General features: G+C 42.0%; 1 protein-coding gene and 1 long non-coding RNA gene across 4 annotated transcripts; one reads left to right on the forward strand and one right to left on the reverse strand.

Moving 5' to 3' along the window:
• The first annotated feature begins 388 nt into the window (after window positions 1-388).
• LOC112173640 lies at window positions 389-5,185 on the forward strand. 3 transcript variants are annotated; one of them, XR_002925645.2, is made up of 5 exons: window positions 389-853; window positions 1,269-1,325; window positions 1,460-1,535; window positions 2,933-3,025; window positions 4,164-5,185. It is a non-coding gene; the product is annotated as an uncharacterized LOC112173640 (long non-coding RNA). The 3 variants fall into 3 exon arrangements; XR_005802495.1 differs by having other exon boundaries at window positions 1,465-1,535; window positions 2,930-3,025; XR_005802494.1 differs by having other exon boundaries at window positions 390-853; window positions 2,930-3,025.
• A 16,423-nt stretch (window positions 5,186-21,608) lies between these two features.
• LOC112171682 lies at window positions 21,609-22,319 on the reverse strand. The gene is made up of 2 exons (XM_024308827.1): window positions 21,996-22,319; window positions 21,609-21,914 (listed from the first exon to the last, which is right to left on the reverse strand). Exons 1-2 carry the CDS (start codon window positions 22,317-22,319, stop codon window positions 21,609-21,611), a joined length of 630 nt encoding a protein of 209 aa, XP_024164595.1.
• Between the last annotated feature and the right edge of the window lie 4,294 nt (window positions 22,320-26,613).

A 26,613-nucleotide genomic window follows, 5' to 3' on the forward strand; every position in this document is an offset into this window, starting at 1 on the left:
GCCATTCATGCCAAGAGTGTCACAATTATGCCCAAGGATTATTCCACGTGTTAGGAGAATCAGGGGTGAGAGGGCTTAAGCATGCATCTGTGTAAAGAGTAGGGTTTAATTGTTTGAATCTGGCAATCGATCATGAATACATGATCAGGGAAGTGCTTTTGTTTTGAGGAGGAAGAAGAAGAAGAAGAGGAGAGAGAAATTTTTTTTTTTTTTAAAAATCATGTAATTAAATAATTAAGCTGTTGGTAGAAGTTGAGGGTTATTTTGGTCATTTGCCATTTTTGTTTTCTCCATGTGTCTGCCACGTCAGCTTTTTAACGGAATCGTTATGAAAATTTAACGGAAGTATGTCATTGATATCAAATTTTGAGTCTAGGTATCACATTGATACCATTGTGAGTCTGGGTATCAAACTGAGTTGAGGGACTTTTGGTGCATTTTTCTCAAATTTAAATGCAGAAGGTAGAAAAGGATGAGTTAAGGTGAATTGAGTTTAGGGTTGGGTAAGTACAGATCCGATCCGGGTAGCCCTTCTCGGAACCCATCCAAGCGGATGTGGAGGACGATAGTGTTGGAGCGACATAGACTTTGATCGTCCCTCCCCCCTCTCTCTGCGATTTCATTTCAGATCGGCCAGTGGGGCAGATCTTGTAAATTTTCCGATCGAACAAAATGTACGGCTTCAAAGCTATGACCTTCAACATTCACAACGGCTACTTGGAGGCCATCATCCGGAGACACCGTGCCGGTTTTCTCACTGCTGCTAATTACAACAATCTCTGCCAGTGCGAGACCCTCGACGACATTAAGATTGACCTCTCTGCCACCGAGTACAGCCCCTACCTCCAAAACGGTGCGCTTTGGAACTATATATATATATATATATATATATATATATATATATATATATATATCTCTCTTATCTTGGATTTGTGTTCTAATTTGTTCGTAGCTGAGGAAATTGGTGATTCAGTTGTGGATTTTATGGTTTGATTTGATGTATTTTTTTGCTGAAATGCTACTTATTGATCTGGATGTTTAGTTTTTGCTAGGTAATGATTTGGCTTCTGAATGGGTTTTGTGATTCATCAAGTAGAATAGATGAGTATTTTGAATGAGTTTTGTGATTCATCATGGATCATTTTTGTTGCTGTGATGCTATTAACAGTGGATTCTATAATTAAATGTCGTTATGACATGGATTTCTGTTTCATATTGTATAATTGAAATAGGCTACTCTAATGAGATTGTAATTTGATATGAAACAGCTTTGATTGCTTTAATTTGGGTCCGAGATTGTATTAAAGAAGCTTCAGTCTTTGCAGGTTTGATCCAATAGCTTCTTGATTTTGCTTTATTTGGTTATCTTTGGAGAAAGTAAAGATTCTAACTTTGTTTTTATTTCACTTTTCCTCTCTGTTTGATATTCATATTTCTGTTACTTGTATTGTGTTTTTAGAGTAGTTAGTAGCCAGTAACTTAGTGATCAAGAGGCTTTGAAGAAATTGGGAGAAGTATATGAGAAATCACAAGAGGTACATTTTGAATCGTCTGCAATATCCTGCTATATATTAGCTTTATTTGAATGATTTGTGTACTGTATGTAATCAACTAATCATAAATTGATGTGGAACTGGATTGCTCATCATTACTCAGAATGTAGAAGTATGTATCTGATTTAGACTCCTTGTGCAACTTGTGTGATTCCTTGTAAAAGTCACATGTGAGTGATTGAATATACTTGAAAGACTAGTGGAAGGTGTGAGTCAAAAACAAGAACTTACAAAATGAGCCTAATTAACAAATAATCATGCCCAGTATTTAATGCCTCCCCAATAATCCCTTGCCTTGAAAATCACAAAGGTTCAGTCTTCATTTCAAATGCATTGACTTGTATTATTATGGGAAACTCACTAGGGAACTAACATCCCATTTCAATTCAGAATTGTTAACTTTAAATACGTTCTCTGGTCTATTTGTTTTCTATAAGTTCATCTGCTAGGTGAATGTGATAGGTGATATAAGAGTTGTAATACCTTTTTAGTAAAGACCAAGTAGATCTATGCAGGATTCAAATCGAAGTAAATAGACAACTGAAGGAAGGAAAGTTCTCAGAAAGAAGGGTTGAACCTAGTGTCATTTCATCTTTCACTAGTATGATTTTCTATAGAAAACTCCTGTGGTGGTCATAATTTAGGTTCGTGAAGTAGTGAATTACTATTGGAACAGTATAGTCAGTACTCAGTCTCACTCCCCCATACACTTGATGCACTTATAGTTACTGAAAAGTCATACCTAAGGTGCTATTCCTGCTTTCCTAAAATCCCATGTCGAAACAATGGAAGTTCATGAAATCCCATAAGATATGTCTTCCCATGAACCGCCAGTTTCCGGCTCTTTACTTAATTTTTGTAGACTCTGATTTAAATTGTTTTCCTATATGGTCTATTTGACTTCCTTTCACATATTTCCATAATCGTTTCCTTATTTCTCAAGTTTTGTGTGTCCTTTCCTTTCTACTTTCAGGTGGATACATGTATGTGGTTGTAACTATTGAACATATAGACCTATAACTGCATTGTCCTTTCCTTTATTACAGTAGAAAATATATCACATGGAATGCATTCACTTAATTGTAGTGTTCACTTTTTTTCCCCGCATAAGTATCTACATACAAGTGTAACTTATAATGGCCTCGGAACTAAATTTACGTTTATGCAGATTTGCTTATCTATCGTGAATAGTGAAAATTTTAAACTAGAGATCTATACACTGTTTCTCATTGTTCTTGACATGACTTCTTATCAGTGTTTGGCTTTCAATTTCTGTCATCTACACTTGATGAACAACCTGAGCTATCGTTTTCAACTTCCAATATGATAAGTAGATGGTAAAAGTTCTTATCCATTTTCTTTGTCTTCTTTTTCAGCAGAATAATCCTCCCACATATCTGTGTTTGGCTGAAGTATATGTTGATCTATACCATACATCAAGGTGACGATGAGGGTTGCCAACTCACATCCAGGTACAATAGTCCTCTCTATTATTCTTTTTAGCTAGTTCAATATTTGTATTATGTGGGTCTTGCAGAAACTACCTACAACTAAGTAGTAAAGTTGTACTTTAACGGTAATGAATGCTCATACGTACAAGTAAATAAATTTTGTTGCCTTTCAGGTTCTGTGTTATTGGAAAGAAATAGAGGAAACTATAGAGAGTTAGGCTCATTTCCGGCAATGATTCAACTAAGCTTCTGAACTTGTTCGAATATTATTCTTTTTAGCTAGTTCAATATGTGTATTATGTGGGTCTTGCAGAAACTACCTACAACTAAGTAGTAAAGTTGTACTTTAACGGTAATGAATGCTCATACGTACAAGTAAATAAATATTGTTGCCTTTCAGGTTCTGTGTTATTGGAAAGAAATAGAGGAAACTGTAGAGAGTTAGGCTCATTTCCGGCAATGATTCAACTAAGCTTCTGAACTTGTTCGAATATTATGATTCTTGAAGAGAAAAGAATAGGGTTGTTCCACATTCTAAAGATGAGGAACTGAGCTTATTAATAATTTTAGAGAAACTATAAAAAAAATAAAAATAAAAAAATAAAAAAATTCATTTAGAGTTTTCTATAGAGGACAGAAGATGGTGAACTTGGAGTTTTAATACTTTTAGATATAGAAGGGGCATAACAGTTTTTCGGAAGTGATCTTATGGAACCTGAAATTATATTTTCAGAGACAGGTTTTCATTATTACTCGTTAGCATATTCTCTAGTTTATGTCAATTGATAGGTGGATAAATAGGGTTTTTAAAAAAGTTCCTCGATTTAAAATGCAAGCTTAACCAATTAGTTCATTAACACGATAGAAATTTTTTTGTAATCCCATGAAGTGAAGGAACTCAATTGTTGAGAGGGTGACAATTTATAATGCATTTATTCAATGGTACTTTCTGAGAGACCATTTCTTATTCTAGAAAGTAACATCCCGAAATTGCAGCCCAAGGGTTACTTTATCTTGACTGATAATGAATGCATTGAAATAAAATGTGAATTTTTGTAGTGTGTGATTTAGTAATAAGCTAATACTCCTTTCAATTCCTCTGGATCCTCTTCCTTCTTGTCATTTTATTATTTATGTTAGTATCTCTATACATATGCAGGCTTGAAGAGGATTGAGCTGTGTGCATTTGGAACCAAAATGGGCGATACCAGCTCCTTTGGCATCAAATGATCATGTCAGTAGAATGCTTTCTTCCCAGGCCTTGATTCAACTAAATGGCAAGAGATATATTCTTTTTTATAAGATTTCTTCTTATTGTTGCTGCCAAAATTTCAGGCAGAGACGTCTGGTGAGCTTACTAATTCAGGGGAGAAGGTTTCCAAACCAAATATGGTCTTAATTATTGTTATTTTCGAGTTCTAGGTACTTGGTATGCTACTAGCTTATGATCTTCGAGCGCTAGCTTTTTGTTGTTACTTTTCTTTCTGTTACTAATGTTCTTGTCTCTAACATGTCTTGCTGCCATTTTTTTTTAATTGGAATCTTGCTGCCATGTTGGATGGAAAAAATTTCGAGATGTCAGAAATTGCAAAGTTTTTCCTAGCATCGCTTTATGTAAGTTTTTGGTGGTTACTGACCATGGCTTGCAGGATACGGATACATCTTAATAGGGGAGCCAAAGAGGGCTTCAATCACAACTTGATGCTTAATTCAGACACCTTGGGCTGTTCAACGTTCTCTTCAAATTTCTTGAAAAGCTACCACCTTTAATTTCTACTCCAGTGATGACAAGAGCTCTGGATCTGGTCACCATGTCATCTCTCTACAAGGTGTTTCAACATCCAAATTCCTTCCATGCTAAAACAAGACAACAAATGGCTTTTAATGCGAGTCTTCCAGATTGGAAGAATTTATCTGGATGAGTTTGGAATTATGTTTTGGAGAAACAGATAATCATTTCAGAAGGTTGCGTATTTAATTGGCTCTAAAAGAAACTTCAGTGTAGAGAGTTTCCGCTTATTGTAAATTGTTAAATGAAGCTGAGAGTTCGTTGGTCGTTAATATGTTTCTTATGTTCAAGTTGATGACATTAAGTAAACACTTTTTTATTGTATTCAGTGGGATATTGCAATGCAATGGCATATAAAGTCGCTGAAATATGAATAAACACAATTTTACAAATTCAAATACTGTCAAACAGGCCATTTTAATTTCTAAATGGTGATCACAACTTCCTTTTCAGACGGTTAATATTTACAGGAGGCTAGTTTTCAAATTTGGAAAATTTTGTCATAGTTATGAGTTCGATCCACTCGGTCAACCGATTAAGGCTTAATAACCATATTTTTGTTCACTACAAGCTTTAAAGGGCAAGGGCGTCATCGGATCGTACGTTTTAAACACATACCGTTAGATGTACTAAGTACATTATTTTAGTTTTCGAGTTCAAAAATCGGAAAATTTCGTCATATTTATGACTTTGATCCACTCAATCAACCAATTAAGTCTTAATAACCCAATTTTTGTTCAATACAAGCTTCAAAGGGCAAGGGCGTCATTGAATCGTACAATTAAGACATCGTTCATTAGATGTGATAAGTAGAATATTTTAGACTTTTGGTTCAAAATTCAGAAAATTTTGTCATAGTTATGACCTCGATCCACTCAGTCAATCAACTACGGCTTAATAACCCTGTTATTCTTCACTACAAGCTTTAAAGGGCAATGATGTCATCGGATAGTACACTTGAGACATTGACCTTTAGATGTGACAAGTACATTATTTTAGGCTTTCGATTCAAAATTCATACAATTCCGTCATAGTTATGACGACGATCCACTCAATCAACCGACTAAGGCTTAATAATCTTATTTTAATTCACTAGAAGCTTTAAAGGGCAAAAGCGTCATCAGAACGTATACTTGAGAAACCGACCATTAGATGTGACAAATACATTACTTTAGGCTTCAGGTTCAAAATTTGGACAATTTTGCCATAGTTATGAAGTCGATCCACGTAGTCAACTGACTAAGGCTTAATAAGCCTATTTTTGTTCACTAAAAGCTTCAAAGGGTAAGAGTGTCGTCAGATCATACACTTGAGACACTGACCATTAGATGTGACAAGTATATTATTTTAGGCTTTGGGTTCAAAATTCGGACAATTCTGCCGTAGTTATGACTTCTGTACATACACAACACTTGCCGGCTATAATCAGCACTCATACTTAACCATGTCACCTTATCGGAATGACTTCAACGGTGTGACCCCTGGAAACACAGCAAGACAACCTTCACCGGCAAACCAACTCCAGGCCAAAATATGCCTCGACGAGCCAACACACGCCACCCAAAGTTGTCTCTGCATAAAGGACCAAAACTCAGCAAATTGAAGTATATCAGTCCCACATCGAAAACAAGAGTAAGGTAACTCACTATTTCACCTATATATGTCCACTTCTCTCTCTTCATTCATTACGTATTTAATAGCTATCTACTGCTACATTTGTCAATACAAGTACATCGTCTAACTTTAGCATCGGAGGAGCGAAGACCGCCAACCGCGGTCTCCCCTCTTGACGCCATTGTATTTCTCTTGACAGATTAGTGGGATTTCGTGAACTCTATACATACCGGAAGATTGGACCCCAGTCCACGTTATCGGAAGCTGACATCATATGGCGGTATTATGAACATTAACAATTTCGATCCACTCAGTCAACCGAATAAGGCTTAGTAATCATTTTTCAGTTCACTAGAAGTTTCAAATGACAATGGTGTCATCGGATAATACACTTGAGACACCGACCATTAGATGTGACAAATACATTATTTCAGGCTTCGGGTTCAAAATTCAGGCAATTCCTTCATAGTTATGACTTCGATCCATTCAGTCAACCGACTAAGGCTTAATAACCCTATTTTAGTTCACTAAAAGCTTCAAAGGGCAAGGGCGTCATCGAATCGTACACTTGAGACACTGACCATTAGATGTGACAAGTACATTATTTCAGACTTTGGGTTCAAAATTCAAACAATTCCGTCATAATTATGACGTCAATCCACTTAGTCAACCGACTAAGGCTTAATAACTCTATTTTAGTTTACTAGAACCTTCAAAGGGCAAGGACGTCATCGGAGTACACTTGAGACACAGACCATTAGATGTGACAAGTATATTATTTGAGGCTTTGGGTTCAAAATTCAGACAATTCCGCCATACTTATGACTTCGATCCACTCAGTCAACCGACTAAGGCTTAATAACCCTATTTTAGTTCACTAGAAACTTCAAATGGCAATGGAGTCATCAGATCGTACACTTGAGACACCGACTATTAGATATGTCAAATATATTATTTTAGGTTTTCGGTTCAAAATTCTGACAAATATATTATTTTGTTTGTGATGTATAGATTGTTGGAACTCTCTCCATGTTAATTTACAAAACTTCTCAATATTTTTTTGAATAACAGTGAGTAGTTCATCATAATCATAAACAATATATGAGAAATAAGTCAAGAGATAAGAAGGAATAGTTATACTCATATTTCTCAAATTGAGATCTCCCATATTGTCTAACGGTTTCTCTTGAGTACGCTCTATCTTTTTTGAATCTCCTTAAAATTGTTGGTGAAATTACAATAAAATTATAATTTTTATTTGAGAAACTCGTTGACAATAGGCTGAGGCGCGGGTATCTCGATCTCTTTAAGGAGATTCATGCCATCTGCGAAACAATGTCGGTGCATCAGAAATCTCTTGACTTGTCCCTTCCAGGATACAACAGCCCAACAACAAGTTGTACAGCTCACACTAATCTGCACAAATTGGAGGAACCCAAAGCTCCACCAAAAGAACACATTTCTTTGGCCAAAAACTACACAAAACACTTTGGGGGATTTTGGAAAGAAAGTTGATGGGTGAATAGTAGTGTTTTGTAATAGTATTACATAAAAGTAAGAAAATTTTTTAGCATGCAATAAATGGTGCTATTTATAGGCTCTTAGGACACTCCCTACAATTAATAGGGTAGTAACCAAATGTCATAGGTTACAAAAATTAAAAACCCAAAATAAATCACCATGAGTTACAAAATAAAATTCAAAATATATTCTGAATTTAAACACACAAATAAATTCAGAATTTAAACACAAAATAAATTTACCCAAATTTAATTTCAATAATAAATAAAATATTAAAATGTTACAAGTCACTTGGGGAGGATGGGTTCTCAGCAAGATTTTACCAAACCTACTGGCAACTGGTGGGTAAGGAGGTGACTGATATGTGCCTAAAAGTGTTAAATGAAGGAGGTGATGTGGTTGTGCTTAATCATACGTTAATTGCTTTGATCCCCAAAGTGGAGATGCCCCAGCAAGTTGCAGACTTTCGGCCAATTAGTCTGCGTAATGTGATGTATAAGTTAATTTCCAAGGTGATGGTTAATAGGATGAAGCCAATCCTTCCAATGGTCATTTCGAACTTCCAAAGTGCGTTTGTTCCTAGCATAAGCATACATGATAATGTCATTTCAGTATTTGAATTGATTCATTCTATCAGAGCAGGGCAAACGTTGGGGGAATCTCATTGTGTGCTAAAGTTAGATATTAGTAAAGCCTATGATAGGGTGCAGTGGAGTTTCCTTCAAGATATGATGTTAAAGTTGGGTTTTGCTGAAAAGTGGGTGGAGCTTCTAATGAGGTGTGTGTGTTCTATTTCCTTCAGTGTGCTTTGGGAAGAAGAAGCTACAGGTTTTATTAAACCTTCAAGGGGTCTGAGGCAGGGTGACCTGCTATCACAGTATTTGTTCTTGTTGTGTTCTAAGGGACTAACAAGGTTACTACAACCAGTGGATAATGATGGAAGTATACATGGGGTTAGGGTGGCGGAGAGTGCACCTACTATCTCACATCTCTTGTTCGCCAATGATAGTTTATTATTTGGTAGAGCGGATGTTCAGGAAATTGTGTGTATAAAACAGTGTTTGCTTCTTTATGAGAGTGCAGCTGGTCAGAAGATAAACTTTCAGAAGTCTGCTCTTTCTTTCGGTCCAGGTGTCTCAGAGATGGTGAAGGAAGAGATTATGAGAATGTTAGAAATTTCAGAGTTATCTTCTTAGGAGTAAGGTGATTGTCCACGCGGATCATGCGGCATTGAGATATTTGTTGAGCAAGAAGGATGCCAAGCCCTGTTTGATTCGTTGGGTGCTATTGCTTCAGGAGTTTGATATAGAGATCAAGGATAAGCCGGGTAGAGAGAACCTTGTTGCAGATCATTTGTCTAGACTTGAGTTTGGCAGAGACTCTTCTGATATACCATTGACTGAGCATTTTCCCGATGAATACTTATTTCATGTAGACACTGAGATGCCTTGGTTTGTAGACATTGTGAACTATTGGGCTAGCAATTATACTTTTATTCCGGATAACTATGATGCACAGGCCAGGAAGAAGTTTCTTAGAGATGCTCGGTCATATATTTGGGATGACCCGTACTTGTGGAAGGTGGGTAAAGATCAGGTGATTAGACGTTGTATTCCTCAATGGGAAGCCCCTGAGATTATATCATTGTGTCACTCATCTCTATGTGGAGGACATTTTGGTGGAAAGAGGATAGCTTTTAAGATCCTTCAATCCGGTTTCTTTTGGCCTACTTTGTTTCGAGATTGTCATTCTTTTGTGCTTCAATGTGATAGATGCCAGAGGACTGGGAATATATCCTCCAAGGACCAAATGCCTCTCACTAACATTATGGAGGTTGAGATTTTTTATTGTTGGGGCATAGATTTTATGGGACCGTTTCCAAAATCTCATGGGAATGAGTATATCATAGTCGCGGTTGATTATGTTTTGAAGTGGGTTGAAGCTAAAGCCACACAGAAGAATGATTCTAAGGTAGTCACCAAGTTCTTGAAAGAGCACATTTTCTCTCTATTCGGGACTCCTAGGATTATTATTAGTGATGGTGGCACACATTTTATCAACCGGACTTTTGATGCTTTGTTGAAGAAATATGGGGTCAAGCATAAGGTTGCCACACCTTACCACCCTCAAACTTCCGGTCAAGTAGAGGTGTCAAATAGGGAGATTAAGAAGATTTTGGAAAAGACGGTCAACTCTTCTAGGAAGGATTGGGCTATTAAGCTTGATGATGCTTTATGGGCCTATCGGACCGCATATAAGACTCCTATTGGCATGTCTCCCTTTCGCTTATGCTATGGAAAGAATTGTCATCTTCCGGTTGAACTTGAGTACAAAGCTTGGTGGGCTATCAAATTTTTAAATTTTGACTCGGAAGCTAGTGGTGACAAGCGGAAACTTGACCTTTGTGAGTTAGAGGAAATTCGGGATGAGGCATATGAAAATGCCAAATTGTTTAAGGAGAAGACAAAGGAGCTACACAATAGAAAATTGGTGAAGCAGGCCTTTGAGCCCAAACAGAAGGTTCTCCTATACAACTCTAAACTTCATCTCTTTCCCGGTAAATTAAAATCAAGATGGAGTGGACCCTATGAAGTAGTGGAAGTGTTCTCTCATGGTGCTATTGAAGTAAGAAATTTGAATGATGGGAGAATTTTCAAGGTAAATGGGCACCGGCTTAAACCATATCATGACTCCACTTTTGATTCTCATCATGAGGTGACTTACCTCGATGATGCTTCTTGAATAATGAAAAACTCTATGGACCGGCAATGAAGTCCTTAAACAAAGCGCTCGCTAGGGAGGCAACCCTAGCAATACTTGTGATGTTTCCTTTGTTTGTGGTAGTTTGTTGTAGTTTCATTCTTATCGTTTTTGGGAGGTGCTTGAGGTGGGGATAATAAGGAGATATTTTGAGCTACAATTCTTATATGGAGGTCATGGAGGACAATTTTGGGTTGTGAGTTGATGGGATGAAGAATACGAGCTTAATGGAGGACCCTTGTCCCTATTCCTTGATGGGCTATTTGTGATTCATTGCTCTTGGACACTACACATTTCTCAATGGAGTTTATCTTTTCATGAGCACCTAGAGCTATTATGGAGCATACGTAAAGGAAGTCAAGGCTTTGTGCCTTGAGGTTGGTGTCTCATATTGGTCTTCTCCAAAGGTCATGAGCAATTGAGGTGTCTACAAAAGGGGTTTCCGTATCTTTTCTCCGCATTTAGTTTGGTATATTTGTGTAGGTTTTTCTTGTGCCTTCGCCCGGACTTCACTCTCATGCCTAAATCCAACATGGATTTTAGCTTTTGAGCTCACTTTACAACATTGAGGACAATGTTGGTTTTAAGTGTGGGGGTGAGGGCTCGGGTGGCCTTATCAAAAAACAAAAAAAAATTAGATTAGCTTTTTGTAATTATATTTTAGTGGTTAATGCCTTTTCCAACCCAAATGACGAACTATGGACTTAACTTGTTATGATTGTGAATAGATTAAGCATGATCTAAGACTTTGAATTTGTTTTGTAATTGAGCGTATATGTGATCTATGCTTAACTATATGTGTGCACATAGCCTATGGTTAGGTTGGTTCATTATAATTAGAGAAGCATATAAATGATTTGATTAACTTGCATGCCTTATTTGTGAGCTTTTGAGCCTAAAATAGTGTATGCATTGTTCATTCACTTTTTATTTCATGTGTGTACAATTTCATGACATTGCGTATCTAGAACTTGCTTAAGACCTCTCGAGGCTACTTTTAGCTTGCGACGGGATAGAAAGGATTGAGGCAATTAGGTTAATACCACCATGGCCAAAGAAGCATGTGCCCAAAAATATTTACCACTAGATTGCCACTTTGAGCCTATTTATATATTTAGCCTTTTTGTTCCTTACCACCACAAATTCCTACCTAGCCTATACACTTTTATCCTACCCTTCCATGGTAGTTGATGAAGCGATTCGAGAGAATGACTTTATGTTTGAGTGCTTCAAAAGAAAGAAAAAGTCAAAAGTGTGAGGTTACAAAAAAATAAGTGTGGGGTGCGTGATATTGTTTAGAAAAGAAAGTTTAAAAAAAAAGAAAAAGAAAGAGAAAAAAAAAGAAGAGTTGTTTGAAAAGAAAAAAAAGAAAAAAAGAGAAAGTCAAATAGAAGAAAATCCAAAAATATAAAGAAAGTAAAGTATTGTATATAGTTTAGCGTGGGTTGTATATTGAGTTTTAGAGTGAGTGACTTAGCATTTGAAAGCAAAAGTCATATATTCTACAAGAGAGAGTTGCTTCACCGATTTCCATGGACTTTATATTTCCTTATCCTTCATTTCTATTAGCCACTTGCCCTTAGCCCCTTTACAACCAAATAAAAGATCTCTTGATCTTGAATGTTGTGGGTTACCTAGCGGAGATGAGATCGAAGAGCAAGCATATGGCGGCGCATGTTGTGAAATTGCTTTTGAGTGAAACACATATAGCCTCTAAACACTTGTGCGGTAATATTTAGTGAACCTATATATGTGAGTTTAGTGAGTTATATTGGGTCTTCTATGTGCCTATTTAATAGTGGTGGATTGATTTGACACATGGTCAACACATGCATATACTTGAGCATTTCTCACATGTGCATCTTAATTGCCTTACAAATCCAAAAATCTTATGTTGTGCTTTGTCAACCTCATGGTCATATACATAATTAGTTCTCCGAGGGTTATGGTTGGAAAGGCTAATGCTACACTATCTTTATGTTTGTGAGTTATTAGATTTTCGGATTATATTTCATTTTGTTTGCTTGAGGACAAGCAGAGTTTAAGTGTGGGGGTGTGATTACACGCATTTCTATGCATGTAATTGTATCTAAAATACTATAACTAAGCTAATCCTCGAGTTAATTATTATGTAATTAATCCATTTTTATTTATTTTGTAGAAAATAAGCTGAGTTGCGGAACTAAGATAATATGGTGCGAAATTGGAGAAAATGAGAGTTTCCGATAAAAGGACAAAAAGTCAACGCCAAGTTAACCGTGATCAATGGAATCGGATTACCTCCGATAATGCGCGAAAGGGAACCGACATGAGAAAAAGAAAAAAAGAGAACGAAATAAGAGGAAGCACAGCTTGATTAATTAAATAATTAATCAAGTGGTTGATTAATTACCTTAATTAAGTAAGCAAAAAAAAGGGAACAGCATGCACACCCCCCATTTGCATGTGATGCGGCCAATTAAGAAAAGAAAAAGAAAAACATTTTTTTTCTTTGTTTCTTTTTGTCATCCAACCAGATGCTAGCATTTCCTATCCCTCCTCACCAACTAGCACGTGGAGACTATCAATTATCCTCACCACCTATATATATATAAATATATATATATATATATATATATATATATCCCCTCCTCTCCAAACAGCCGGAACCACCCCAATCCTCTCCCCAGATCCATTTTCTCTTTCTTCTTCTCTACAGCCGCAGATCCATAACTCTCTCACCCACTCTCCCATTTCACTCACTCTTCCACATTAAATTATTGGGCTCTTCTCAAATTTCATCAAGGAAGATTATCAAGACCTTAATTTCATCTTGGTAGTTAGGAGGACTCAAGCTAGCTTAGTTTTCTTTGCTTTCTAGCATTGTTGAAATTAAGCAAAGCTTATCCTCTCTCTTCTCATCTATTTTAATTGTGTATGGTTTTGATGTTAAATCTTGTTTCAATTATGAGTGAGTAGTTCAATTTTGGGAGTTAGGGTTGTGAAGCCCTAACTTATCTTGTATAAATATTGATGCTTTAATTTTAATAAATGCAATTTCCATTGTGTATGCTTTAAATCCGAATTTATTGGTCCTTAGAAGCATGTTTCTAGGGTTTGTCACCCTTTGAAATTATGTTGTGGGCAATTGTGATGAGTAGATTGATAAATTGACAACTTATTGGTCTTGTTGCATCTAGGATTTAAGTGTGGTGACCATTAGCTAGCTTAATTGTAGCTAAGCTTGCTTGGGTCTCTATTATCTTGCTCTCTAGGCCTCTAATTTTGGATATTGCAGCCTTAACCGGCGTAATGCCCAAGTTAGAGAGTTGATTGTGGCCTTAACCGGCATAGTCAATACACCGAAAGGATAATTGGTTTAGTAGCCTTAACCGGTACTAGATACGGGACTCGACACATTTAGGAAATGCATGCATTTGTGAAATTGGCGTCGATATTTGCAAGATAGTTAGTGAGAATCACCCGACACTCCTATGTTCCCATTAATTTGAAAATCCAAATTTAATTTCTTGCTTGATAATTAGTTGTTTGCTTTTATTTTAGTTTGTATTTAATTTAGTTAATTCTCAATTCAAAACTCCCAAACAAAATTCTACATTCCATTGTGCATAACTCATTTGGGCTACAAGTTAGTGGCTTTGATTAGGCTTAGTGTGGGCTATGCCGAGCATTGCCGAGGCTTGGTGCCTTGTGAATATTATTTTACTTTATTTTATTTTTATTTTTCATTGTATGCATTTGAGTGATTCTAGCGCCTATTACCTCGGTTAGGTCCAACACCTAATCCTCGAGGTACGATAATCAAGGTTTTAATACTTCTCTTACTTGACAACGATTCGTACGCTTGCGAGAGTTTATGAACCAAGTCAAATAAATGTCTTCTTTTTGGTTTTATGGTATGGATGGATACATGAATGCTACATCTTTTGGTACATTAGATGGTTGAATTAGAGTATTTCAATGCCTACATCTTATATTGTGCATTATTTTTGTGCAAATATTTCAGGTAAAGAACCAAAAATAATCAAATAACAATCAATTATATTACGTAGTATGAATACGCATATATCGTATCACACAACAAATCAATTTTAATCACACAACGTACTTGTAAAATTTTGGCGTCTCATTAATACTCACACAACAGAACAAATAGATATCAGTTGTCCAATGTTAAATCACACAATGGTCCCTATAAAATTTTGTTGTCTCATTAGTACTCACACAACAGAACAAATATGTATCAGTTGCCCAATGCTAAATCACACAACGGTCCCTATAAAATTTTGTTGTCTCATTAGTACTCACACAACAGGTTCCATATTTTTCTGTTGTATGATAATTTAACCAACAACAGTATAGTATTACTTTCGTTGTCTGAGTGTCATAGTGGATGGAGTGGCCCAAACCCTTATAAACCCACAAGCAAGGTCCTATTTTTCCCATATGGGATGTATATATTCTCAACACGCCCCCGCACGTGTGGTGAATTTTCAAGCCATACACGTGGACAACTTTTGGGTGACGTGGAGCCTGTGTGACCGTTAGGCATGCACACGTGGGATAACCTGGCTCTGATACCATGATAAAGTAATTTGGGGTTCACATCCAAAACCAATTGGTAATGGATGGAGTGGCCCAAACCCTTATAAACCCACAAGCAATGTCCCATTTTTCCCATGTGGGATGTATATATTCTCAACATTGGTTGGGAATGGAAAGAAAGCAGATGGAGATGAGTGCAAGCAGTAGAGGTAGGAATGGTGAATCAAACTCCACCAACATTTGGAGTATTCTTTGGAATCTTTGAGTTCCTAACAAAGTCAAGATCTTCCTTTGGAGGGCTTGCCACACATTTCTACCATGTTCTGAGCGTTTGTTTAAACGCAGGATTGGTGCTCATCCGGGGTGTGGGAGATGTGGATACTCAGAGGAAACTGTTATGCATAGTCTCTGGGAGTGTGATTATGCTCGTCAGGTCTAGAAGTGCACTTGGTTATGGCCGGTGGTTAAGAAATGGAGGGAGCCTAGTTTCGTTGATTTATTGCTGCATGTCGCTGCTGAAAGTCAAAACAGGGAGGTTGAGTTGTCTGGATTGTTGGCATGGTGGATATGGAAGGATAGGAATAATGTCTTGCATGGTAAGAAAGCTACTGATCCATTAGTCATATTTACAAGATGTGTGGAATGGCAGATGGAGTTTGAGAAGGTTAAAGTATCTAAGCAGGGAGGTCAAGTGAATTTGGGTGCCAGGTGTTTGGCTCCAAAACCAGTTGGCTTGCAAACTGTCTCTTTTGAGCGAGTGTGCGCAGGAGTGCCAGCACCGTGGGGTGCAGTAGTCGGGGGAGTCCCTTGACCTGACTTCTTCTTCAAGCGGTTGTGGACGAGGAGAGCACCAACCTCGCCACAAGGTTCTTCTCTAGCCTTCCGAGAAAGGACTTTTGCCTTACGGATAAGGACTTTGGTTGTGATCTCTTCGCATTCACCGTATCGATACTTAGTGTTGTAGACTAAGCAGAGCAATCACTGGGAAGTTGTGAGAAAGCATGGGTTTTGCTAAAGCGTGACTTTAGCTTCACTGGGTTGCGAGGGCGTTACCCTTGCTTCGCTGGTTGTATCGGTGGCAGTAGTACTGGCAGTCGGCTCGCGAGGAGACTAGGACTGGAAGCACGGTCGCCGGGTTGATCTGGTGAGGCTGACAGTCGGCTCGCGGGGAGACTAGGACTGGCGCGCGGTCACCGGGTTTCAACGAGGTTGAAGGTTTGCTCCGGGGAGGCTTTGTAATCGCTGGGATTGATTGATTCGAGAGAGGTCCTTCCTTTGTCCTTGAAACCTAGTATTTATAACTAGGGTTTCGACTGTTCCTTTCCATAGAAGGATTATTGATTGAAGTTTCCTATTCAATCTCTGCTACTTGACTCCAATAAGGTTTCGTTTTCCTTATGGATTACGGAATGGGCGAAGCTGTAACCCAAACCCAAGCATGCTTATTTTTAGGCCGCCGGTATCGGCCTGCTATGCTAAATCCACTAGAGGATCTTGCCAAAATTACTTTTGGGCTCAAACATTGCCCCCAGGCCCCGAAATAAGGCCCACGAAGATGTAACTGATTGAAGGGGACTAAAACGACGCGTCGGTCGCTTGAAACGATGTCATTAATGAGGGTCGCGTCCCTTCGTTTGCAAAACGCCTTTCTGTCGTATCGTTTCCCTCACAAAATTCCTTATTTAAACCCACGACCTCAAGACCTGTCACATCAGAAGCCCTTCCAGTCTCTTAAACCCAGAAAAAACCCATTTCTTCCGATATCTCCTTCGCAGAAACCCAGAAATGGCTCCCCCGAAGAAAATAGTCATCGATCAAGAGGAAGAGTTAAACGAAAAAGTCGCCCATACTTGGGGAACCAACATCGGTGCCCGCATTCATCTCCAAACATCTATCCATCGACCCCTGCTCCTTCAATTCTCCGACCACCAAACCGGACTGGGGCCAGCACCACAAGATGCTATTCCAGCCGATGCTGCCGCTCTCTACGGCCTACCCATCCGGCGGCCTATTCCAGTCCTCCGAAGGACTCTTGGAGATTTCAGTAGCTGGGGCGCCCAAAACCATATAGCCAAAATAGGGCATTGGCCGTCCTCCATCAGTGCAGCGGAGACCTCTTGGTATCGGAAACGCGGGCGCAGGATCTGGCTCGCTGGAATGCAGCAGGTATCACACACACCATCGATCTATGTTTCCATCTTCCACGAAGCGGCAACCCTTCGCCGCTCGCTGCCTTTCTTTGTTTCTGGAATACCGCCACCAACACTTTTGACTTTAGATTCGGTCAAATAAGTATCACCCTGCTGGATATTCTTGCCATCACGGGCTTGCCCATCGATGGCGAGCCCTATTTGCATGGTCAATTCGATTCTGTGAACTTTACCTCGACCATGGCCCAACACGGTCGCAGCGCCCACAGTGGCTCCTACCCACGATGGTTGGCGTATTACAGCCGGGAGCACAATGCGACCGGCCGAATCTCTTTCCTGGAGTATTGGCTCTGCAAGTTCATATTCTGCACCTCTTCCTGCAAGCCCACTGGTACTTGGACTCTTCTGGCGACGGCCCTCTACAACAGCCGCAACGTCAGGCTCAGGCAACAGGTACTAGGAGCCCTCTACCGCATGTTATATCAAGCCACGATGCATCCATTTGAGACTAGCATGTCTGGCCCCTTTTGGGTCTTGGACTTCTGGATCCAAACTTACTTTCCATTCTTCCGTCGCGATGACATCCCGCTACTTCAGCCGGCCGACCAACTCATGGGTCAGTGGTTCAGCCGCGAGGGAAGGTACTCATCCCCTCCTTACTCCGAGTGTTTTTCTTACCTGTACCTCCTAGATGAGATCCCATACTGCGATATAATTTTGGATAGAAGATTCCCACCTTTACTTGAATATGGCTTCCTTCCTGGTGATCCTCGCTACAGTGATCGCCCGCGCTTGGCCTTTCGCCGCGCGATCTCCTGCTCAGATATCAGGATCACTGCTGAGGAACTTAGTTACGAGCTCTACGCTCTGAACCATTTCGCTTGCCAATTCGGCCTCGTCCAATTGGTGCCATTTCCTCTGTACGATGCTTAGAACTACAACACTTCTTGGCGTAGATTCGGGCCCCCTTCTGGGCCTGTGCCAGCACAAAGTATGCTCGCACTGGTTGATCTTCCTGACTGGGCTCAGGTTATAGACGCCGTGGACGGGACTGAGGAAAGATATGAAGCATGGTGGGAAGAGGTCTCCGTTAATTGCTGGACTCAGCGGGATGATGAACTTTTTGCGGCCATCTTCGGAGAACTGAAAAACCCCTATCCTGCCGATGTTGAAATGCTCGCTCGCTTTTCTGAGGACGCTACACGATCCCAGCCTCTTCCGGCAACACAACCGGCGCGAACCCCTCGCCCGGCCCAGGCTGGTATCGTAATCCGCGAACCCCCTCTGGAGGTAAGTATCTTAGTTCTATCTTATGTATCTTTCTTCATTACTTTTTTTTTACTCACCCTTCATTGGATCAGGGAAACGCGCCACGTTCTGGCAGCCGCACAATCCGCGCTTCCCCGGCCGCTGGCCAGCCTAGAAAGCAGAAAGCGGTGATTGAGGAGCCTGAAGTTGAAGATTCCTCCTCTGACGATGATAATCCGCAGACCGTAAGAACCCTCTATTCTTAGGATCATGCCTTCTCTATGAGCTAAGTCTGACCCTTTGATTTTGGCAGGTCGCCGCTGCTTTGGCTCGCTAGCGCAGCCGGTCGGATCCTCGCGCTGACCCATGGGAAGAGGATGAACCAATCGCTGATCGACTGGTAAGAGATGGGAAACCCACGTTAGAATTTACTCACCCTTTATTTTAATTCCTATAACTGTCTTTGCTCGCAGGTTCGTCGCCGGTCTTCTGGACAAGCTGGGGAAGGCTCTTCAGCTACTGGTGAAGGGACATCTGCCTCGCAGGCCCAAACACCCACGGATTCGAGTAATCTTCCACCTCCTGCCAGCACCGTGAGCGACGCGTAATTGGCCTCAATTCCGGTGCAAGTCATAGCCAATAGTTCGCCCGAATTGGAAGAAGGAATATCCCTTTCAGACGCGCCGCCTGAGGAACCGATCGCCGCACAACCCTTAACGCAAATAGCGCTTGATCCCCTTCCTGATGAAGCAGCCCAAGAGCCTGCACCGATAGCAATCCTGCACGAGCCTCTGGCCGCAGAGGTACACTCTCCCCTGAGCATAATGCCTTAGTCCTTATTTTATTCTCTGTGCACTCTAATAATTCTTCCTTACCCACAGAGTCCTGATCCTGTCGGGGAAACAGCTATCGTTGCGGAGGTACCTGTCGCTGATCCATGAAGATATGGTGATCCAGGAGCCTGCCCCCCATGTTCCTGAAGTGGGAGAGGGAGCGAATGCCGAACCAGAGCCGGAAGCGGTCCCTGTTATAGAGCCTCAGGAGGCCCACGCTGCTGCTGCTCCTCTACCTGAGCCTCCTTCCAGATTGGAAAGGCTTGTTCGCATACTCGAAGTGGCCCCTCCCAGAGTTATAGATGAAGCGAAGGATGGGCTACAACGACTTCTGAGCCCTGACATCTTACTGTCGGGAGCGTCCGCCAGAGCGCAGGAGTACTTGATGGTTCTTCGCCGCGAGCGAACTATCACTGAGGCCGAGTTCACCGAGATATATGAGCTGTTACAAAACCTTCCTGAGCGGATCAATGAAAGAACGACCTCGACCGCACAAGCTAGGCAAGCTCAGGCCCACTATCGGGGCCTTGCACAACAGACAGAGACATCTCGCGACTTCTTGGGCGATAGAGCTATCCTCGTCAGAGATTTGCGGATCACACAGAATCATCTTCGGACCCAAATCTAGGAACTGCAAGCCCAATTGACTGCGGTGACGGCCCGGCTTGAGCATGAGGAACCTCTGCTAGAGCAACCCCTAGCGGCCTTCGAAACGATGTCTCAAAACTTAGCTTAGGCTCGCGAAGCAGCCCGACAAGCGGAGCGAGCTGCTGCCGACGCTAGTTTTCGTCTGGATGAACATTTACTTCGCTTGACCCATGCGGGCCGAAAACTTTAGGCCTCTTATGTTTAGGCCCTTTTTGTTTTGTATGAACAATATTATAATTAATATTTATGTCTTGGCCCACTTTGCTTGGCCCAAATATTACTTTAATTCCAGTAGTTACTGACATCGAAACTATTGAAAAGATAACCCCAATTTGGGCGGTTATCTCCTTGAAGACTGCCCCGCTTCCCACGCGTTTTCAATTCCTTTCATTTCCGAGATTCTAGCATTCAATTCCATTGATTCTCTCATTGATGGCGTTGAAAGTACTTCAACTGCCCATCGCACAGTTGGGATTACTACGACTGGCACTATAAATACCTGCCCTCTGGGAGAATAGGAAACTAAGCAATCATGTCTTTTCCAGAGATAACCTCGCAAGCCTTGCTGCTCTTCCTTCAGTTTCTAAAATCTTCTTCCCGAGCTCTCACCCTTAGCCACAAATTCATAGGCTTCATGGCTTAATCTCAAAACCTGGGTAGGCCTCATGGCCTAATCTCAGGTCCAATGGCGTGTCTTTGGTTTCTGGGACTTTGGACGAACTTGCCAGTCTCAGTTAAACCGAAGAACACGCCACGCTCCTAACGCGGCAGAAACAGATTTTGAGGGATTCATCCCCTTCAATTGTCCGCGTGGGGCAAGGGGAAGAAGGGCGGAAGGCCACTTTGAAGTCAACCGTTCTTCTTCTACGGTCTACCTCCGGGGCCTGATTACGAGGCTTCTGTTTTTCCCCTAGAGGTAGATGTGGTTGTGAGTCGCGCTTGCTCTGGATACCAACTCCATCCCGGAGGATATTCAACTAGAAGGGTTGGGATGGATTATTTCCTTCCCTATTCCTCCGGTACCGACGATAGCAGCGGCGACTCAGATCGGAGGAGGATCTGGGTGAAGAGAGGAAGAGTGCCAGCGGTACTGCCCAGATCCTTCTTACCGCAACCAGATCTAGCCACTTTTAAACTTCATGTTTCTCGCGATCTTCAAAGCCATATTTGGCCTTATAATTGCAAGTGTAACTGTTTCAATCTGTATTGCTTTTGGCCGCAAAGCCACTTTATGAATGAATGCTTTTTGAATATAGGCAAAAAATTATTGTTATAAAATAAGGCCTCATGCATAGGCCACTATATATATATTCTTAACACACATTGTCAAGGAAAAATGGAAATTATTCAAAAAATAAGGCCTCAAAAGAAGGCCTGGAAATTAATCAGGGATAAGGCCTCAAAAATAAGGCCTCATGTTACAGAGTGTATAGAGTGTTGCCCCCCTAGTGTTCGTAGGCGAAGCAAACATTAGAGATGATGCGAGCTGAGGAAAACTATGATTGCCCCCCAGTCTGGGACGAAGGTGGATCCGGTGGATCTTCGAACTCCCAAACACTAGGGTAATATTTTTTCAGGAATCGCCCATTGATGGGATTGCGATGGATTTCGCCATCCAAATCCTTGAGATGAAAAGCTCCACATTCCAAAATGCGGTGGATAATAAAGGGTCCTTCCCAGCGAGGAGTCCACTTACCGAGACCGGTCAATTTCTCGCCAAAGGGCAAGACTGCTTTCCAGACCAGGTCTCCTTCTTTGTAACTGCGACCACGTGTCCGCTTATCATAGGCGCAGGTGATGCGCTGTTTTTCCATTAATAAATTATCCAAAGCCACTAAGCGCTGCTCGCTTAAGTCTTCGTGTTCTTGCCACATCGCCTGGACATAATCTTCACCTATCAAGTGGTGCTGATCTTGCACGCGTAAGGAATGAACATTGATTTCCAAGGGTAGAACTGCATCGTGACCAAACATTAGTGCATAGGGTGTAGTAGCAGTGGGATTCCTCTTGGAGGTGCGGTAAGCCCAGACGGTCTCATACAAAGTATCGTGCCATTGTCGCGGGTTTTCTACCAGCATCTTCTTTAACAGGGTAATAATAATCTTGTTGCTGGCTTCCGCCTGACCGTTGGACTGAGCATAATATGGAGTACTATGGATAAACTGGATGCCAAAATCATTGATAAGTTGCTCAACAGGACCTCCCATGAATGCTGCCCCCCGGTCTGAAACGAGCACTTAGGGATACCAAACCTGCAAATAATGTTACGAAAGATGAACTGGCGGATGGTGGCACCAGAGGCCTCCTTCAAAGGTTCAGCTTCAACCCACTTGGTAAAGAAGTCAGTAGCCACCATGATGAACTTATGTTGGAGAGAAGAATGGGGGTGAATCATCCCAATCAAGTCCAATGCCCAGCCTCGTGCTGGCCAAGGTTTAATGATAGGTTGCATGGGAATATTAGGAATGTGCTGGACCGGACGTGTGCTTGACAATCTTGGCATCCTTTAGCAAAAGCGATATAGTCCTTCAAGATGCTAGGCCAATAATACCCATGTCTTCTGATGAGCCATCACATCTTGGGTCCCGCTTGATGGGCGCCGCATATCCATGTGTGTACTTCGCGCATCAGTCGTTTTGCTTCGTGGCCATACACACATCGAAAGTCTATGCCATCCTCTCCACGCTGACGTAGCTCGTTACCCCTGAGGAAGTAATTTAAGGCAAGAAAATGAGTCCTCTTGTCAGCTGTTTGGTCTGGTTGTTTGAGGTAATTGATCAATGGAATGCGCCAATCAACATCAATAGGCTTGAGGACTGCGACGACTGGATCATCAGGAGGATCGGGCCGTAAGAGCCATGAAGGTAGGGTGCGGCGTTCAACTTTCAGAATGCGTTCGCGAACCCCATATTTCAATGTGATGCCTGTAGCCAACTGAGCGAGTTCATTGGCCGCGAAGTTGCGCTCGCGAGGGATGTACTCCAAGCCCACATCATCAAACTGATCCAGCAACTCAATAGGGTGATTCAAATAGGGGACGAGCAAGCAGCTTGCACATCTATATTTTTCTTGAAGCTGATTTATCACAAGTAGGGAATCGCCGCGGACTTGAACATCTCTTACCCCCAGTTCCTGTAAGACTTCTAGGCCAATAATTAAGGCCTCATATTCAGCTTGGTTATTTGTACACTTAAACTCCAGTTGGAAAGAGTAAGAGAAACGATCGCCTGCTGGGTTTTCTAGAACAATTCCTGCTCCGGCTAATGCGTCAGTTCTTGAACCATAAAAAAACAATACCCAGGGCTGCAAGGAGACTGTGGCTTGATACTATATGGCGTACTCTAGAATGCACGCCAAATCTGGTCGGGTGGTAGTTATGGTCGCTATCTCTAATTCTCTCACCATCGGGATATCCAAGGTAGGGTGATGTGCCAGAAAGTCTGCAATGGCCTGTCCTTTCACTGCTTTCTGGGGAACGTATTGTAGCGAGAACTCGGACAGGGCCAATACCCATTTGCCAATGCGGCCTCTCAGGATAAGTCGCGATAGCATGTACTTCACCAAGTCGGTCTGAGCGATGATGCAGGTAGTAAAAGATAACATGTAATGCCGCAACTTACAGGCGGAGAAGTACAATGTAAGGCACAGCTTTTCCATCGGAGTATATCTGGTTTCGCAGTTTGTGAGTGTCCTGCTGAGGTAGAAAGTTGCGTGCTCAACACCTTCCGCATCATCCTGGGCGAGCAGGCTGCCAATGGACGCCTCAGCTGCTGATATATATAACTTCAGTGGAAATCCAGCTCTCGGGGGAACAAGCACAGGCGGACTTGCTAGGTAGGCTTTGATTCTGTCGAAAGCCTGTTGATGTTTAGGCTCCCACACAAACTCAGCCTGACCCTGCAGTCTCAGCAAGGGAGAGAAGGGCTGGATTTTACCTGCAGAGTTAGAGATGAAACGTCTCAGAAAGTTGATCTTACCCAGCAAACGCTGCAAGTCCTTTTTCGTTCGCGGGGGAGATGCATTGATGACTGCGCTCGCCTTGTCTTCAGGGACTTCAATCCCTCTCTGATGGACAATGAATCCCAGAAAATCGCCTGCTTGAACTCCAAAAACGCATTTAGCGGGATTCATCTTGAGCTTGTGTTGCCGCATGCGCTCGAATACCTTTCTGAGATCAGTGATGTGGTCACCTTTCTTCTGAGACTTTACCACTACGTCATCGATGTAAACCTCTAAAATCTTCCCCAGTATGTCGTGGAAGATCAGGTTCATGGCTCTCTGATATGTTGCTCCGGCATTTTTCAGTCCAAAAGGCATAACAACATATTCAAAGACACCCGCAAAGCCAGGACAGCGGAACTCGGTTTTATGTCTATCTTCTTCGGCGACTGGAATCTAGTGATACCCTGCGGTGCCGTCCATGAAGGACAACAATTCATGTCCTGCAACGGCGTCTACTAACATATCCGCGACCGGCATGGGGTAGACGTCTTAAGGTGTAGCGACATTAAGGTCTCTGTAGTGAACGCATACCTTCATCTTGCCATTCTTCTTGCGGACAGGCACTATATTAGATAGCCACTGATTGTACTTGGCCACTCTGATAATGCCTGACTTATGCATTTTTTCGACCTCCTTTTTGACTAGGACTTGGGTTTCTGAGTTCATTCTTCGCGGCTCTTGTTTCACAGGCCTCTTGTTAGGGAGTGTTGGCAGTTGATGGCAAACCAAGTTCGGTGACAGGCCAGGCATGTCCTCATACTTCTCCGCGAAGCAGTCTTTGAATTTATGTAATAGAGCAATGAGCCTCTGTTTCTCGCTAGGCTCTAAGTATGAGCTGATGACTACTTCAATAGGCTCATCAGCTGTTCCGAGATTGATCTTCTCGGTAGGATCTCTGACTTTAGGAGGTGTATCATCCAGCGCTGCTGGGCCGAGCTGAATATTAATCTCCTCATCCTGTTCCTGGTCAGAGAGTGTCTCATTCACGGCCTCTAAGGTTGCGATCCGATCATAGGCCTCTTTTTCCACTAAGTATGACGATAATCTTTCATACAGCGAGTGAAAGGCCTCTATCCCTTCCTTTGGAAGGTCGTAATCCATTAATCGCTTAAAGGTTTGGGCACAGCGTGGCCAGGCCTTTCCAAGCCTTCTTTTGCGAGCGTGAGCCCCCACTGTGCCAATTTAGAGGCCGTCACCCCTGTGGGGCGGCCTTTGTCATCGATGCCACCGACCTGCAATGGAGTGATAGGCTCCAAATAATACCTGGCATCTACATAATTCGCGGAAACAGGGAATGGCCGAGGGTCTGCTTTAATCACCTCTGCCTTATCTGTCTTCCTGTTCCACATAACGAGCTCTTGATGAAGAGTTGACGGAACACAATAGCTCCTATGGATCCAGTCTCGGCTCAAGATAGCATTGTAGGCTGCATAGCAATCCGTCACAAAGAAAGCGTAAACCCCCTCAGCAGGGCCTACCTTGATGCGCAGGAAAAGTAATCCCAAGGTTTTTGTCACAGTCCCTGCGAAGTTCTTGAGCGTAAGGGATGTGGACTGGATCTTCTCCCTCTTGATTCCGAGCAAGTGCATGGTCCTGGTAGTAATAACATTAACAGCCACTCCCGTGTCAACCATGATCTTGCTAACCTTGGTGCCGCTCACTTCTGCTGTGATATACAGAGGTCGCATATGTTGGACCATAGCAGGTGTTGGCTTGGTGAAACTCATGAAGAACTCGGTGCTGTGAGCCTCCCCTGTTTCTAGAAGCACAACTCCGTTCACAGGCGTCGTGACTGCCGACGTGATCTGCAAGGGTTGCAAACTACTTTCTTCAGCGTCAATGCAGTCCTGAGCCATGACCGGCAGTGCATACCGCGCGGGGAGTACGTAAACCATGTTGCAAGACATGTCAGTCATATCTATCTCTTCCATATCATCTTCCAGATTAAGCTTGGGTTCGTTGACGGGTATGTCAGTATTGAACAGCTTAACCAATCGATCTACTAACGACTCCTCTGTAAGGCCTGTCACCTCACACTACTCGGGCTCTTGTATCACAAGTGTCTGCTTGGGTGAGTCTGGCTTCGGCTCTCCTTCTGCGCTTACCTTGGAGGAAGCGACCACTACACTCTGGACTCTTTTTGGTCTCCATTGTAAAGTATTGGCGGTCCTATCCTTGCCCCCCAATCTCTCAAAAACCGAAGATTTAGTTTCTGGTTCTTCACGGAATAACCTGCCCCTGACATGAGGTTGCCTTGTCGGCGTACTCTCGTTTCGAGCTGGCAGAGGTATCCTTTCTTCGGTGATCCTGCAAAAAACACTGGGCTTATCTGCCCCTGTTGCTTGTTTCTGAAGGCTGCGGGGAGCCACTAATGGTTTGGCAGCAAGTGCCTCCATTTCCTTCTGATACTGCTCCGGTGATTTGACCAATTGCGAAGGCTTGATCAAGCCCTGATCCAGAGCCTCTAGAGAGCGCTTGGCTTCCCCGAACGTGCGTTGC

Source organism: Rosa chinensis, chromosome 6, assembly GCF_002994745.2.
Source record: "Rosa chinensis cultivar Old Blush chromosome 6, RchiOBHm-V2, whole genome shotgun sequence".
In the NCBI taxonomy this organism is placed as follows: domain Eukaryota; kingdom Viridiplantae; phylum Streptophyta; class Magnoliopsida; order Rosales; family Rosaceae; genus Rosa; species Rosa chinensis.

Coding starts and splice junctions, on each gene's coding strand:
- LOC112171682 (XM_024308827.1), bottom strand. CDS start 22,319: ATGGGAGGTCCTGTTGAGCAACTTATCAATGATTTTGGCATCCAGTTT. Junction 21,915..21,995: donor ACTTGATAGGTGAAGATTAT/GTCCAGGCGATG, acceptor ATGGAAAAACAG/CGCATCACCTGCGCCTATGA.